The sequence below is a fragment of the Malania oleifera genome, chromosome 7 (genome assembly GCF_029873635.1).
Source record: "Malania oleifera isolate guangnan ecotype guangnan chromosome 7, ASM2987363v1, whole genome shotgun sequence".
Classification (NCBI taxonomy): Eukaryota; Viridiplantae; Streptophyta; class Magnoliopsida; order Santalales; family Ximeniaceae; genus Malania; species Malania oleifera.
Genome location: NC_080423.1, coordinates 50207392 through 50224470, shown reverse-complemented (window position 1 = coordinate 50224470; position 17079 = coordinate 50207392). Strand labels below are relative to the sequence as shown.

Sequence of the window (17079 nt, the reverse complement as noted above, 5' to 3'; positions counted from 1 at the left end):
CCAGTTTTAGCCATGTTAGCTTCATTATTTGATCCCATCCTTCATTATCAAAAAACACTAACACCCTAACAAACCATGAATTGGTATGTAGTTCTGAAACGTGACTCATTTTTGTTTTGGAATGCTAAATCTAACAATCAAAAGTTCTAATTGAATACTTTCCGCATAATATATTTTTTGTTAGTTACAGAGGAGAATTTATCGCATATTTCAACTCTTAGTCATTTCAATATATACAAAAAAGAAAATGCCTTCTAAATTTAGAAAGACCTCAACATCCTCTCCAAAATCTACAAGTACTATTACATATTGTTCATCAATATATTTATATAAGTATACCTAACATCCAACATTCTAGAGCATATGCCAAACCGCAATCTCATTCCCATCCCATTAACAACACCACTCAGTGCTCCAGGTGATACTAATCACGCGCAATTTGGTTCACCCCACCACCCAACAAATTTTAGTCGTCTTTATTCTCAACTCCGCCACCACCAAGATCAGTTCCTCAACCACATCCCATGCCCCAAACCAATTTATCGTTCTTCCTAAACCCAGGGCAAGAGACTGAGTTCCAAGATGCATTCTTCAGCATTGTTAGAGAGCAAAGAAGTTATAGAGGAGATTGATGAATGTCAAAGAAAGTGTGAAAAGAAAAGGATGAGATGAGATACAAACTTTTCATGCTGTGAGAAGCACATGACTAATGATGTTATTGAATTTCAAGACATTCCAGCATCAATTTACTCATTGATGTTTAGGAAAATATATTAACATAATAACAGAGTACAAAGAAAGGAGAACAAAATGAAAGCACAAAGAGAGGAGAACTAGATGTCCTCCAAAGGAACAAAAAAAAAGATAAAAACAATCTAAAGGAGCTGCCCTACAATCCCTTTGCAGGTCCGGCAGCGATATACCCCATAAAAACAAAAAGAAAATGAACCCAAAACGAGGTGAGAAACACAGCACTATTCCAAAACAAAGTAGAAGTTGTGTGGTCCTTGAAGATCATTGATTTCCTCTTGGTCCAAAGGGTCCAAAAGGTAGCAAATAACATGCATATCCACAAAGCCCTACCCTTTCTAGAAAGAGATTAGGGGGCAACTTACTTGCAGGAAATCCTCCAGGACCTACAGAGCCTCACCAAAACACAAGAAGAAAGTGCACCAAATATAGTTATCCATCAGCAATGAAGGAAGAGGTGTGTATAACTCATAACACATGAAGCACATATCAGACAGGGCTTTTTAGGGCCTTTTGAAAGGTCATACTAATTAAGTCCACAATCCAAATAAAAAAGTGACGTGGCTTCAAGGAAAATGACTAGGAGGAAAATTGGAGGAAGAAGTTTTAAGGAGGTGAAAGGAAAAAAGGATTTGGTGGAAAATAAAAAACTGAAGAGTCCCCTCCCAAACTCTCTCACCTCCCCTATTGGAAGGAACATAAAGCTCCAGAACATTAAGCATAGTGGTGAGCCATCAACCTCTCTTTTGTTGAGATTCCTTAAAAAATGGAAACCCCAATAAAAGAGACTTCCTCCAAAGAAAAGAAAAAGCTGATAGGTGCATTGTGAAGAGTGGAAATATTTAAAAAGACAGGGCATCATCAGCTCCAACGAACCCTCACCAACTCAAACATCCTCTCACATCCAATTTATTGCCATTACCCACTCTGCAACGGATGAGAGGAAAGAACAAACAAGCAACCTAGGAAACAAATTTCCAAGGGCTTCCCTATGAAACAATGTCATTTCCTTTACTGTACTTAGTTTCTCACCTTGTACCACAGGGAGTTAACATGGAGAACCTCCACAATCATTTTCCAATTAGAGATGTTCTTTTAGAAACCGTATTTCCAAGGCCCAGGCACCCTTCCAATTTGGGTCTCCTAACAGTCTCCCAAATAACCAGGTGATCTCTTTTATTCTCCCTAAAACCAGACCAAAGAAAATCACACATTAGCCTCTCAAGAATCCTAGTGACACCATTGCAAGCTCTAAAAAGAGAAGGAATAATTAAGCATGTTAGAGTGTGAAGCATTAACAAGAGTTATAAGACCACCAAAAGATAGTACACCCTCTTCCGCCTCTCCAGACTCCTACCTGCCCTCTTAGTCACAGGGTCCCAAAAGATCACAGAATTAGCTCCAAGAAGAGAGATCTATGTAAGAAATTGTCTATTCTAATGAGACGAAACCCACCAAAACCTTAAACCTCCCTAACTCCCTACCCTCCATATTAATGCTGGACACTCCACTCTTGGACAAGTTGATCTTTGATCCCAAAATATTTTGAACATTTTCAACAATGTGATCACCTTTGGAATTTTGCAACATTGCCCTCAACAACAAAATAGGAGATGGAACACCTTCAAACGATAAACCTCATATCACCCCCCTCAAAATGAAACTCTGGCCGTACAAAAGCATCCTATTCAAGGCATCCACTACTACAATAAACAAAAACAGGGGTGATGGATCCCCTTGCCTAAACCCCTATAATCCTTAAACCATTCTCTAAGCTGACCATTAGTAATCGAGAAATGACACCCTCGACCACCTCAACAACAACCAACACAGCATCAAGGACTCGTCTGTCTCTAATGAAGGTAGACCAGGCCATGGTCATTGTACTGCCCAAAACAGCTCTCAATCTTTTAGATACGGACTTTTGGAGGAATATTATGTAGGCTAGCGACCAAACTGATAAGCATGAATCTCTCTCACCCCCACCCCCAAACAATCTGGATGACTTCTCCTTTTCAGGAAAGAGGGCTAAGAATGTAGAACTCGGACTAGTACCCACCATCCCATTATGATGAAATTCATTTTTAGAAAAACCTCAAAACACCATCCTGCAGAAAGTCCCAACTGTCCTGAAAGAAGGATACTATGAAGCCATCAGGACCAAAAGCTTAATCGTTTGTATTTCTTCAATTTCAAAAGACCTCTCAGACCTCTGCTCGAACTTGTCTCGATAGGATTCCAATCAATACCCTCTAACACCAATCTAAGCAAGCACTCTTCTATACTCAGATGCTTGCAAAATCTTGTGATCTCATCTCAAAGCTGTTTGTCGTCCCTCAAGAAACTCCCTAAATCAAGTTCCTAGTCATCAATGTTTAAATTTGGCACCCTGCACTGAGCCCAATTTTAGATCTTTCTTATGCATCATTGAGGAGATTAAGTTGGTATCACCACTAATTGTAAGGCTAAGGCGTCTCATCCTTGCAGACTTGAAAATTTGAGATGAATTTGTTTCCAAGTGTGAATGAATAATAGAGCAAGTTGACCCAAATTTAGGAAATTTAGGATATATATATATATATATATATATATATATATATATACATGGAAACAATTGTAATTTTATATTTAAAAAAATTATTGGTTTATTTCCATCTGTGATTTAGAATTGTTGAATCATTAGGAAAATATTTCAAAAATATTCAGCTTTTTGAATTGGAAACTAGTGCCTAAGGATCTTAAGAGTCCCAAGGTAAATATTCAGATGTAATGGAATTTAAGTGGAGTTAAATATGTGGGAAACCATGTGAGCATAGTGCTCTGCCAAAAGGGTGGTCATCCCTCTTTTCCTTTCTCTCTTTCTCTATTCTCCACTAGCATCCTCAATAGCAGGTCAACTTCTTTTATTGATCAGTAAGGATAGCATACATAAGAAGGGCATTAAGGGGATGCCATCCCAGGGTACAGGAAATCAGCCACCCTGAAGCGTGTCTCAAAAATCAAAAATTTCACTGAAATAATTTTCTCCAAGTCCATTCTGCCAACTGCTAACTGCAATAAACCACTGCTCCATGCCAAACTGAAGCGATGAAATTAAATTTTAAAAATCTTTCCTGTTCCTCTCTTTCCAAACACACCGAAAAATTGCAAGTGGAATGAGTTCCTCTTTTCCTTTGCTGCTCAAATCCCTCTCCATCCCTCAACTATTATAAACAATTACTAATCATGCTCTGATCAAACCGTCCTAAATCATCCACCAAAATGAAGTTCTCGTCTCCTTCAAAGTATTATTTAATTTTAATGGTTCTGTTAAGAAAGGTTGTCTAAGTTTCAATAATACTTCTTGGACTTGGGTAATCCTACCAGATAGAACTCAAGAAAAATAAATGCTGATTTAAAAATGGCTACTAGATTGCATATGCACCTGCAGACAATATGTAAAACAAGCCATCCCAAAAACTTATACAGCAAGTCAAGGATATATTCAAAAAGCACCATAAACAAGTACTTAATTCTCAAAGGATCATGACACTAGTATAGTGGGGAAAAAAATCATCCAACAGTTTATATGTTAATTATACTCAAGCTTACAGCAGAATTAAAATTAAGTGCATAAGACATCTCTTGTTATGCTTCTTTAGCATGTTGTCCAGTTCAGGAGTGGGCTGACTTATTTAGATCTCCCTTTGTGGAGGTAATCCCCATGCTACTTCCTTTGGGGATCCTGTTGTGGGGGGGTTTGCTAAAAGAGGTTAGACGGGTAGAAGCATCGCTATTTTTATCTAGGTGGTCCCATTATTCTAGTCTCAGTTTGTTTGTGTAGCATTCCTATTTTTTTCTGTCTCCGGTTAGGATCCCCTTTAGTGTAACTGAGAGCACAGAGAAACAGAATAAAGAAGCTCTTTAATTTGGGGTGGAAGAGAGTATAAAAGATTGCTTGGTTGGGAGACTGTAAGAAAACTTATAGGAGGATTTGGGATATGAAGTTACTGTCCGAGAAGATCACTCTAGGGGGAAGCAGTTATAGCATTTTTCTTTTAGAAACTGATTCCTTTTGACATAGAAATGATTGGGATGCTAAGGTGGGGGGAAATGTTTCTCATCCTAGTCCTTAGAAACTTGGTTCTAAAATCCAATTTAGGGAGGATTTGTAGATGGGGGATACACCTCTTAGAAATGTTTTTCCATATTATAGTGTGATTATCATCTTTCTACAATCCATGATGCTTCTATGATCAATATGTACAATCAGATGACTCGACTATCTCTTTGAATCTCCAATTCTTTCATAATCATAATGATAGGGAGGTGAATGAGTATAATTCTTTAAGCTCTTTTTTCCTATAAATACATTTATTTCTTATCTTGCACGGATCCTGACAGATAATCCTTTTCTTTGGATAAATGTACAACAAGGCTCCTTTTAAAATTAAGGCTTTGTTTGGTGCATGACTTTGAGTCGGATTAATACCAGTGTTGCTCCTGTAATAAAGCTTTGCACCTAATGTGCATTTTATGTAAGAAAATTTGTGAGACTAATCTATTTCTACATTGTCCTTATGGTTAGAGGTGGGAACTCCTTTTTAGCATTAGAAAGGAGTGTCGGGAATATCTAAAGACTCTGGACGAGTTGTTTCGCTACAGGTTCTAGGGTTACAGACGGCGAAACAATTGCAATATGGAAGAGTTGTTCCTCTCGAGGTCTAGGATTACAGAGCAGAATAACTGTACTATTTTGCAGTATTTTTCTTTATGTCACAGTCCTACATTCTTGCGTCCATGACACTTGCAAGCGGATCACAGAGCCTTGGTAGTGCTCAATAATGATGTCGGATGTGTCTTGGAAGGAACTATAGTAAACATGGATTCAATTATGAAGATGTCATTGGACATACCTTGAGTGTCACTATGGTGTTGTAGTAGATCTAGACAATTTTCATGGTGGTGTTCTTGCGCAAGTGATGTATGATTCTCAGACGTACATATGGTTACTCATGCGTAAGCAAGTATGTGACAAAAAGACTATTATTTTAAGGGGACCACGGGTGAGCATCCTACCAACCCTAGTGCCCTTTTTTGGGCATTAAGTGATCACTCAAAGGAGTGCTTAGCGGCAGGCTCTTGACATCCTCACTTCCATGCAAGATTAGAGACCCATGGACAATCCATTGGAGAAAGAGGTCAAACATCAATCTTGACTCAAAAGGTTGGGACATGCATCCATGTTGGCCCTTGAGTTTACACTTGAGCGGTGCCGTCTTATACCAATTTGACTATTGAGGGAATTTGAACCTCCATATGTCTGTCTCAAGTTGTGGCATGTGTGACTTCACTATCTCCAACTTGCAGTTGGTTGGTGGCAAGTGCACTTACACAAGGATTGTGCTGTGGGGATGGTATCTGTGTTTGAGGAATGTGAGTTCAGCATCCTCACAGTCATGGTTCCTTGGTGACAATCTTAGCTGGGACAAGGGCTATCGTACCATGATACTTGAACACTCAATTGGATCCATGAGTATTTCCATGTATTTGGATGAGGCTAGAAGGGAACAATACTGGGTGTAGTCATGTCACTGCTTCACATGTTGGAAAACTAAGGCAAAGGTGAATTTTGTAGCCTTGGATTTCTACCGCACTGTGACTCATTACCTGCTATTGTGTGGTGCATTTGGCCAGAGAGGAATTCAAGAATCTTGAAGGATACTATTCTTCCTCTTCATTTACTTTGTCATAGGGTGGTGTCCTTTGCCTCACATTGGGCTTTTAGGGCTTTCACAATTTGACTCATATCCAGATTGATTACTGAACTTTGATTTACTGAGTTGTTACAGGTCAGTAATTTATTATTTGCATTTTTATTTTTTATTTTCTGTTATTTTTGGGTGGAGATTTTTGCCCTCTATATTGCATTATCTCTCTTTTCTTATGCCCCAAAAAAAAGAAATGAATTGAATTGACAACCACACCTTTGCTGCCTTAGCGACAAGTCTTTTCTCCTTTTCTGTAGCAAACCAAGTTCTTTTAGGACGTGAATAAATTTCATCCTTATGTACAATCATATTTTCTGCCTGCACATCACAAGAACCAAATCAGACAATGATTTCCATATCACAAATCAAATATTTCTAATAGCAACAATTCTGTCGAAAACCTTTGTTGCTTCCATTTCAGCTTTTCTGAGAGCTCTCTCTTCCCTGCACAAATTAAATACCCCTAATTGCAGTGTGAAGGCAAATATATTAGTGGGAAAAACTCAAAATATAATATAATTGAAACCTCTCTTCTTGAAGAATTGCTGCCACTTGATCTTCCATTTTTTCAATATGCTGAAGCCATTTAGTTATTGATTGCTCAGCAACAATTCGGTTCTTCAGCTTCGAACCAGCTCTCTTTGCCTGTAAAGATGAAATCACAAATCCCAAAATGATAAATAAATAAATAAATTACAAATTAAGCTCCATCAAAATAGCTTTTGGAAAGTGATATTATTTAAATTATTGATATACTACATAATGACAATAAGGATGGCCAATGTTACAGTAATTTATGTAAATTTTCTTGGAAAGGAATCACATTTTCCAATTGAAGAAGCCACCTCCAATTAAAAGATATAGTTCAAGGGCATATAATGCTACAACTCATAAAAGCTACTTTGGGTGGAAAGCTCTTTGTACTACAGAAAATACTCAAATCAAATACTATAATATACATCGTGTAGGACAAGTATTAGAAAATTGGGAGAATTAGGAAGAAGAAGACGAAAGAAGAGGCAGTAGGACAGAACAGAACAGGAAGAAGAGGAAAACAGAATTAGAGGCAGAACAGAAGAGAGATGAGAGAGGGAGAAGAAGGAAGAAGAGAAGCAAGAATCCTGCAGGAGACAGAAAGAGAGGGAAACTGCAGCAATCTTATTTCAAAATATTAACGATACATAATTTACATGTCCAGCACTTATACCCACTACAACTAACACAAATTTACCAGATAATTCCAACTGAACACGTAAATACAAAATAACCATAAAAGAAGAGGCGGTAGGACAGAACAGAACAGGAAGAAGAGAAAAACAGAATTAGAGGCAGAACAGAAGAGAGATGAGACAGGGAGAAGTAGGAAGAAGAGAAGCAAGAATCCTGAAGGAGACAGAGACAGAGACAGAGAGGGTAGTAGGATAGAACAGAACAGGAAGAAGAGAAAAACAGAATTAGAGGCAGAACAGAAGAGAGATGAGAGAGGGAGAAGAAAGAAGAAGCGAAGCAAGAATTCTGCAGGAGACAGAGACAAGAGACAGAGAGGGAAACTGCAGCAATCTTATTTCAAAATATTAACGATACATAATTTACATGTCCAGCACTTGCACCCACTACAACTAACACATATTTACCAGATAATTCCAACTTAACACGTAAATACAAAATAACCATAAAAGAAGAGGCGGTAGGACAGAACAGAACAGGAAGAAGAGAAAAACAGAATTAGAGGCAGAACAGAAGAGAGATGAGACAGGGAGAAGAAGGAAGAAGAGAAGCAAGAATCCTGAAGGAGACGGAGACAGAGATAGAGAGGGTAGTAGGATAGAACAGAAGAGGAAGAGAAAAACAGAATTAGAGGCAGAACAGAAGAGAGATGAGAGAGGGAGAAGAAAGAAGAAGCGAAGCAAGAATTCTGCAGGAGAAAGAGACAAGAGACAGAGGGAAACTGCAGCAATCTTATTTCAAAATATTAACTATACATAATTTACATGTCCAGCACTTATACCCACTACAACTAACATTTATTTACCAGATAATCCCAACTAAACACGTAAATACAAAATAACCATAAAAGAAAAAGACGAAAGAAGAGGCAGTAGGACAGAACAGAACAGGAATAAGCGAAAAACAGAATTAGAGAACAGAAGAGAGATGAGAAAGGGAGACAAAGGAAGAAGAGAAGCAAGAATCCTGCAGGAGACAGAGACAGAGAGAGAGAGGGAAACTGCAGCAATCTTATTTCAAAATATTAACTATACATAATTTACATGTCCAGCACTTGTACCCACTACAACTAACACATATTTACCAGATAACCCCAACTAAACAAAATAACCATGAAGTACTTAAACTACACAAATAAACCTAAATTAACTAAACTTTCCAACCTCCTCCAACTCAGATTTTACAAGCAATGATTGCATTGCAAATCCATGTGACCACCCTTAAGAACATGTTTAACTAACCCAAAACCATGCACAATGTCTTTGTTCCGCCCCAGCTCTCACATACCTGCACTCCATTCCTGAACAGAATCAGCTGCCACTAAATTCAGTTGGGTTGAGTCTGTCGACCAACCGTCCATGAGACAAGAGTCAACCCTTGCTAGAGCCTAAACAGCCCAACATCCCCCCTCTGCAATTTGGTTGACCCCCAGAAACATGAACAGGCCCTTAAGCTTCATGTATCAAATCAGAACCAAACCTGCCTCATGTTGGCCAATTGGATTTACTCATATTGAGTTCTTATCCTTTAAATCAGGCCAAGCTAGGATGACCTTCTTGACAGCCCAATGTGGTGTCTATGCTGCATGTTCTTAGGCCCAATAACCTTACGCCTGCTAGGGTAATACCCAACTTGATTATAACCAGCCTGTTAGAAATTTAAGTCCAAGCCAGATTTTCCCATAATCAGTAAGAGATACTCCTTCCTAGCATGTAGCAAAGCAACCAAAACCCTTCAGTTTTGGTCTCCAAATGAATCCCTATGGTTACAAAGCCTAACTTCACCAGAAACTGTCAAATCCGCAACTGTCAAAATTCTTTGCAAGAAAATTGCAAAGAACATCAGCATAAGACCCAAACATGATTCACTGACCTACACTGGTTCTACCCCCATCTTTGATCATCCATACATTTGTAGTACCTGCAAGACAGAACAAGTCCTCTTTTCTTCTACCGGGTCTCATCCCTGAAACCAGGAATCTCCTTTAAGACCAGCACTAGCTGCCACTATCCAGAGGCCTCTACTACTTCTGCGAAGCAAATAGAGTGGTTCCATCCCTTCTCCCAAAGTCTTTGCAGTTACAAAAGACAACTCCATTTATTAGCAAGCAACTTCATATGCATGAAACCTCCTACACCCTAGAGAGCAGAACCCCAGGGCCCTCATCCACTCTACAACATCCAGACCAGAATGAGATAATTAAATGCAGGCACCATTAAAGCTTTTCATTGTTTGTCGCCAAGAAAGACGTACAATTCCCAGCAAATTCTGAGATATGAAAAGCCTCATTATGTACTTTTCTATCAGCTCAATAAGAATGATGATACCCTACCTGATGGAACCAAATTATTCTACTTCACTTTTGATCATGTAGCTTCTCGTTTTTTCCAGAGATGCAGACCAAAATATGCATGTTCACTACTTCATTTAAACTCGCCAGAGCTGGAGAAGAAAAAGGTACAACCACTAGAGGAGAACAAGGTCCACATTGGGGGACAGACACCAAGTCCCAGGAAATTTCTCTGCTTCAGTTGGTAGAATAACCTATCTCCTCTTTTTCTTCTAGAATATTTTCTTTATACCAAACTAATAGTTTACTTTATTTAGGATTATAAAATTAGTTTTTTTTATTCCCCAAGCAATGTAAGCATGTGGAAGACCTCCCATGCACTAGTTTTATTCAGAGTTGAATTATGACTACCGTTCTAGATGTTGGTCCAGCAACAGTCCACTTTTAAAACGCCTTGAGGATCAATCTAAAGTACCAAGTCCCAAAAAGGATAACCCATTACACACTGAGGCTTATGCATTTTGGATGTGTGATTCTCAAGTTAGATTTGGCTAGAAAATTCGAACTTCATGTTCGTATAAAGGAATGCCATACCATGAGTTGATTTTTAAAACCCCTAAACCTCAACACTTCCAAGATAATTAAGATTTGTATCTTAGATTTTGAAAATAATTTGAACTTTGTAATATTATAGCTATCTCTTACCATGATTTACGTAATGAACTCAAATTAGCAATTTTTGAATGGCCAACAAGTAGTCTACAAATTATCTTTGAATTTTTTTTACATTATATTTTTTATTCTCTTAATTTTTTCTTTATTTCTAAAATATATTTAATTTATCTACATATCTTTATGTAAAACTAAGTAGAAGGCTTATGCTCCATTGCCTTAAGGCTTACACCTCTCCTCTCAAGGGTTAAAAACGCCTCGCCTTACGCCTTTGCCTTTTAAAACATTGATTTTCTCTAAGAAAATACAAAAAGTGCGGGTAATCATGTTGTTTTTTGTCCCACATTGGTAGAATAGTTCCACATTAGTATAAAAAGTTGTTTTGAATTTTTTGTATTATTTGTCCCGCATTGGAGAAAAGTGTTTTTTGGACTTGAGGTTGAAGCTATATAAAGAGCTCAACTCTTCATTTGTAAAACACACCTCAAAGTTGTACTTTGTCAAGAAGTAGTGGATTGATCGTTGGCGCCTGAGGACGTAGGTAATTCTATACCGAACCTCGTTAATTTCTTGTCTTTTTTTTTTACTTTTTTATTATTAGTTTCTACATTGCTTTAGTTTCTTATATATTCAATAGCAATAGTTGTAGTATTGGTGTTTAGCACAAGTGGGGTGCCCGGCACAACAATTGGTATCAGAGCTAGGTTGAATAGTGTCGATACAAAGGTGTTCCTCTGTTAGGATCCTTGATTCCACGTTTGATGTCTAAAAAAGACCTTATCTAAGCAAGTGCTCAGAGACCATTGCGGCTCAGTCGCTCCCTAGAGGTCGGCCTGGTCAAAGTGGAATTTTATAAGATAAAACAGAGTAGACACAGTTGGTACGTACTATTCATCCTAGGCCTTTTGCTTTGTTGGTTGCTATTGAATATACAGAAGATGGCAGAAACTAGTGCAGCAGTAGAAGAAACTCTGTCCACGCGAACTCCAGCCCCTTCGGCTTCAACATCATCACCGAAGACGATAGCTAATGCTCGGTTTGAGGTGGAGAAATTTGATGGTACCAATAATTTTGGTATGTGGCAATGTAAGGTGATGGACATCTTATATCAGCAAGAACTGTTTGGATGATAAGCCAATAGATATGGGTGACAGAGATTGAGAAAAGATCAATTGTCTGGCATGTAGTACGATTTGTCTATGTCTTGCTAAAAATCAAAAATATTGTGTTATGAGGGAAACATCTGCAAAGAAATTGTGGAAGACATTGGAAGATACATTTATGACCAAGAGTCTGGAAAATCGGCTCTATTTGAAAAAGAAATTGTTTCGCTTCCAGTATCAACCAGGTATTTCAATTAATGACCACATAAATGCTTTCAATAAAATTTGGCCGATTTGTTCAATTTGGATGAAAAGGTGAAAGATAAGGATAAAGCCATACTATTACTGAATTCTCTCCCTGATGAGCATGAACATTTGACCACCACTTTATTGTATGGGAAAGATAAGGTTACTCATGATGCTGTTTGTACTGCATTGATTAGTACTGAATGCAAAAAGAAGGATCAGAGGGTCCATAAGGAAACAGCAGATGCACTAACAATAAGGGGAAATTCTCAGAGTCGTATGCCTAGAAGGAAGAGTAAATCTCATGGGAGGAGTAAATCTCGTAGGAGACCTGCTAAAGATGAATACACCTTTTGTCATGAGAGAGGGCATTGGAAGAAAGATTGCCCTAAATTACAACAGAAGAATAAGGGCAAAGCACATTCTAATGCCAATATAGCCAATGATGATAGAAGTGAGTCAGATTTTTCTCTTGTTGGAACATCTTCATCACATTATTTTGGTGAGTGGATTTTGGATTCTAGTTGTTCCTATCACATGTGTCCCAATCGGGAATGATTTTTTAATTTTGAAGAATTAGATGGTGGGATTGTTTTTATGGGAAATGATAATACTTGTAAAACAACTAGAATAAGATCAATACTGTCGAAATGTCAAGATGGAACTATTAAGACCTTGACTAATGTTAGGTATGTTCCAAGCCTAAAGAAGAATCTGATTTCATTGGGTGCCTTAGAATCTAAAGGGTTCACTATCACTTTGAAAGATGGAACCTTAAAGATTAAATCAGGTGCACTGGTGATGATGAAAGGAATAAGGAAAAATAACTTGTATTATTTACAAGGTAGTACAGTTATTGGCTCAACAGTTGTTGTTTTTGAGAAAGATGCAGGTTTAGATACAACCAGGTTATGGCATATGTGATTAGCACATGCAGGAGAAAAATCTATGCAACAATTAGCTAAGCGAGGTTTGTTAAAGGGTGCAAAGGTGTGCAAACTTGAATTTTGTGAGCATTACATTCTAGGAAAACAGACTAGAGTGAAATTTGGCACTGCAATCCACCAGACTGAAGGTATTTTAGACTACATCCATATAGATGTATGGGGGCCCACAAAAACGGCTTCGTTGGGTGGTATGCATTATTTTGTCACTTTTATTGATGATTTTTCCAGAAGAGTTTGGGTGTATTCTATGAAGCATAAAAATGAAGTGTGATATTTTCCTTAAGTGGAAAAAATTAGTTGAAACTCAAACTGGCAGAAAGATTAAATGGCTCATATCAGATAATGGTGGTGAATACACGAGTGATCCATTTATGAAGGTATGTCAGGATGAAGGTATTGCACAACACTTCACAGTTTGAGATACACCACAGCAGAATGGGGTGGCAGAGCGCATGAATCGGACTTAACTGGAGAAAGTTTGATGTATGTTGTCTAATGTTGGGTTAGACAAAAGGTTTTGGACTGAGACTGTTAGATATGCGTGTCATCTCATCAATCATCTACCATCATCTGCAATAGAGGGAAAAACACCTCCTGAGGTATGGTCTGGAAAGCCTGCTAGTGATTATGATTCTTTACATGTAGTTGGTACTATGGTTTATTATCATGTTAAAGAATCTAAGTAGGATCCAAGAGCCAAGAAAGCAATATTCTTGGAGATAAGTGCAAGAGTCAAAGAATACCGTCTTTGGTGTCTAGAGACGAAAAAAATGATTTTAAGTAGGGATCTAACTTTTGATGGATTTGCGATGATGAAGAAAACAATACGCAAGGAGTCACGAGTTGAAGAGAAGACCAGTGATACTCAACAACAAGTGGAGGTTGAGACAATTTGGGAAAACCCAGTGAGAAATGAGACTACACAAGGTAACTCTCCAGTTACGGTGGGGAATAGTGTACAAGAAGAGGAGATTTCAATTCGAAAATCTTCACAGCAACAAGAATCAATTGTTTCTCAGAGGCCAAGACGAGAAATTCGAAAACCTGCTCGATATACTGATATGGTGGCCTATGCACTTCCAATTGTGGATGATAATGTTCCTTACACTTTCAAAAAAGCAATGAGGAACTATGAATCAGACAAGTGGAAAAGAGCAATGGATGAAGAAATGCAGTCTCTTCATCAGAATCAGACTTGGGAGCTAGCCCAGCTGCCCAAGGGTAAGAAAGTAATTGGTTGCAAATGGGTTTATGTAAAGAAAGAAGGATTTCCAGATGCAAATAATGTTCGCTTCAAAGCTAGATTGGTAACTAAGGGCTACACACAGAAGGAAGGCATTGATTATAATGAGGTATTTTCTCCAATTGTTAAACATTCTTCCATTCAAATTTTGTTGGCTTTGGTAGCACAATTTGATCTTGAACTAGTTCAAATCGATGTAAAAACTGCATTTTTTACATGGTGATTTGGAAGAGGAAATCTATATGACTCAGCCAAATGGATTTCAGGTTGTTGGAAAAGAAAATTGGATATGTAAACTGAATAAATCGTTGTATGGTTTAAAACAGTCTCCAAGACAGTGGTACAAACAATTTAATCAATTTATGACGAGTCAGAAGTACATCAGAAATAAACATGATCATTGTGTTTATTTTCGCAGACTACAAAATTTGATCTTTTATATATTTACTCTTGTATGTTGATGATATGTTGATAGCTTCAAAGAATAGGGAAGAAATCAACAAGTTAAAAAGTCAGTTAAATCAAGAGTTTGAGATGAAAGATCTTGGTGAAGCAAAGAAGATACTTGGCATGGAGATTTGCAGAGACAGAATGAGAGGAAGAGTTAGTTTGTCTCAGAAACATTATTTGAAGAAGGTAGTACAGAGTTTTGGCATGTCTGAGCAGTCAAAACCAGTAAGCACTCCTCTTACTCCTCATTTCAAACTTAGTACGGCTTTATCTCCTAAATCAGATGAGGAACGTAAGTATATGTCACAGGTTCCTTATGCAAGTGTTGTTGGTAGTCTGATGTATGCAATGGTTTGTACTAGACCTAATATTTCACAAGTTGTTAGTATGGTGAGCAGGTATATGCATGATCCGGGTAAAGGACATTGGCAAGCTGTGAAATGGATTTTGAGATATATTATGAATACAATTGATGTTGGTATAGTATTTGAGAAAAATAATACTATTGATCAACGTGTTGTTGGATATGTGAATTCTGATTTTGCAGGTGATTTGGGTAAACGTCAATCAACTACTGTATATGCTTTTACATTTGCTAATGGTCCAGTGAGTTGGAGGTCTACCTTACAGTCTACCATTGCCTTGTCTACGACAGAAGCAGAGTACATGGCAACTTTAGAGGCTGTTAAGGAAGGTATTTGGTTGCAGGGTTTACTTGAAAATTTGGGAGTTTTTCAAAAGCACATTGTTGTGTTCTGTGATAGCCAGAGTGCTATTCATTTGGCAAAGAACCAAGTCTACCATGCACGAACGAAGCACATCGACGTTCGGTTTCATTTTATGCGGGATATTATTGATGGAGGCAAGATACTTCTTCAAAAGATTGCTACAACTAAAAATCTCGCAAATATGTTAACCAAGATTGTGACAACAATCAAGTTCAAACATTGTTTGGACTTGATCAATATCCTGCAAGTTTGAATATTTTTGGAAGGCGCCGATGATGTGGAACTCTAGAAAATGTTGGTGACTGAAAAATTTGTTGAATTTATCGTCAAGGTGGAGATTTGTTGTTTTTTGTCTCACATTGATAGAATAGTTCCACATTAGTATAAAAAGTTGTTTTGAATTTTTTGTATTATTTGTCCCACATTGGAGAGAAGTGTTTTTGGGACTTGAGGTTAAAGCTATATAAAGAGTTCAACTCTTCATTTGTGAAACACACCTCAAAGTTGTACTTTGTCAAGAAGTAGTGGATTGATCGTCGGCGCCCAAGGGCATAGGTAATTCTATACCGAACCTCGTTAATTTCTTGTCTTGTTTTTTTAACTATTTTATTATTAGTTTCTGCATTGTTTTAGTTTCTTATATATTCACTAGGAATAGTTGTAGTATTGGTGTTTGGCACAAGTGGGTGCCCGGCACAACACATGTTGCTCTAATAAAACACTTATTATGCAGTTACCCTTGCCATTGTTGCTATGATCACTAAGGTTATTTCACATGCACACATGACATGATGCAAACCCAAATATGAGACATGCTTCCAAAACTGAACATACAAATCACAAAATGTGTCAGCAATACTACAATTTGGGGAGATGCCATGTTAAACAGTGTCCATAAAAAAATTTGGCACCTTTGCTCAAGTAAATACGGAAGAAAAAAAAGTGTATCTAGACATCAAAAGGAGCTCAATTGTAATGACATTTGAAGTGTTGCATCCTTTTTTATGACCTCCCTGACTAGATACAGACAATTGATAAGGTAAAGATAATGGGAAAGCACAAAAGACATCAAAGAACCCCAATTTAGAGCAACTATGGATTTGGCTTGGATATTCAATTCAGGTAATAACTGAATGAAATGACAAGTTATTAGACACATTCTACAACACAAATGACTAGCCCAAACTAGTCATTCAGCAAGTGAAGGCCCACTTGCATGCTTGCAGTTGCACCCATGACACTATTCAACACCTTATAGCAATATAGCCACATTCTAGTCATGTAAAGTTGGATTCAAAAGAGATGATGTGGAAAATTCATGGCAAAACCATCAAATATTTCACTCATTAGGGTATTTGAGATATCTTAGAATTTGGCACAAGCATTGATTTAGATCCAAGAAACCTAGTTATCTTAAGTGAAGCTGAGTAATAAGTGTGAATGGGAGAGAATAAAATGGTAATGATGATGATGACGATGACGATGGTGATGTCCACAAGAGAGAGATCCAAATCTCTCACAAAAGACCTAGCCCAATACCATAGGTTACTCTAAATTCCGAGCAGTACATCCAGAATTGAACCTAAAGGACCCTCATGGAACTATGTGAAAATAAAATTATAAAGAACTCAAGGGTTACAACCACTCTTCGGAGGACCTCATTGTTCATGCCA

General features: G+C 37.7%; 1 protein-coding gene across 1 annotated transcript in view; it reads right to left on the bottom strand.

Annotated features, from left to right (window-relative positions):
* LOC131160360 (DEAD-box ATP-dependent RNA helicase 28-like) overlaps positions 1-17079 on the bottom strand; it is a 50156-nt gene that overhangs the window by 9088 nt on the left and 23989 nt on the right. Inside the window, exons 14-16 of the mRNA XM_058115982.1 lie at positions 7027-7145; positions 6902-6944; positions 6717-6818 (exon numbers count right to left, since the gene is read on the bottom strand). Of these exons, the coding sequence (XP_057971965.1) occupies positions 6717-6818; positions 6902-6944; positions 7027-7145 (264 nt within the window). The remainder of the gene's footprint in view (positions 1-6716; positions 6819-6901; positions 6945-7026; positions 7146-17079) is intronic.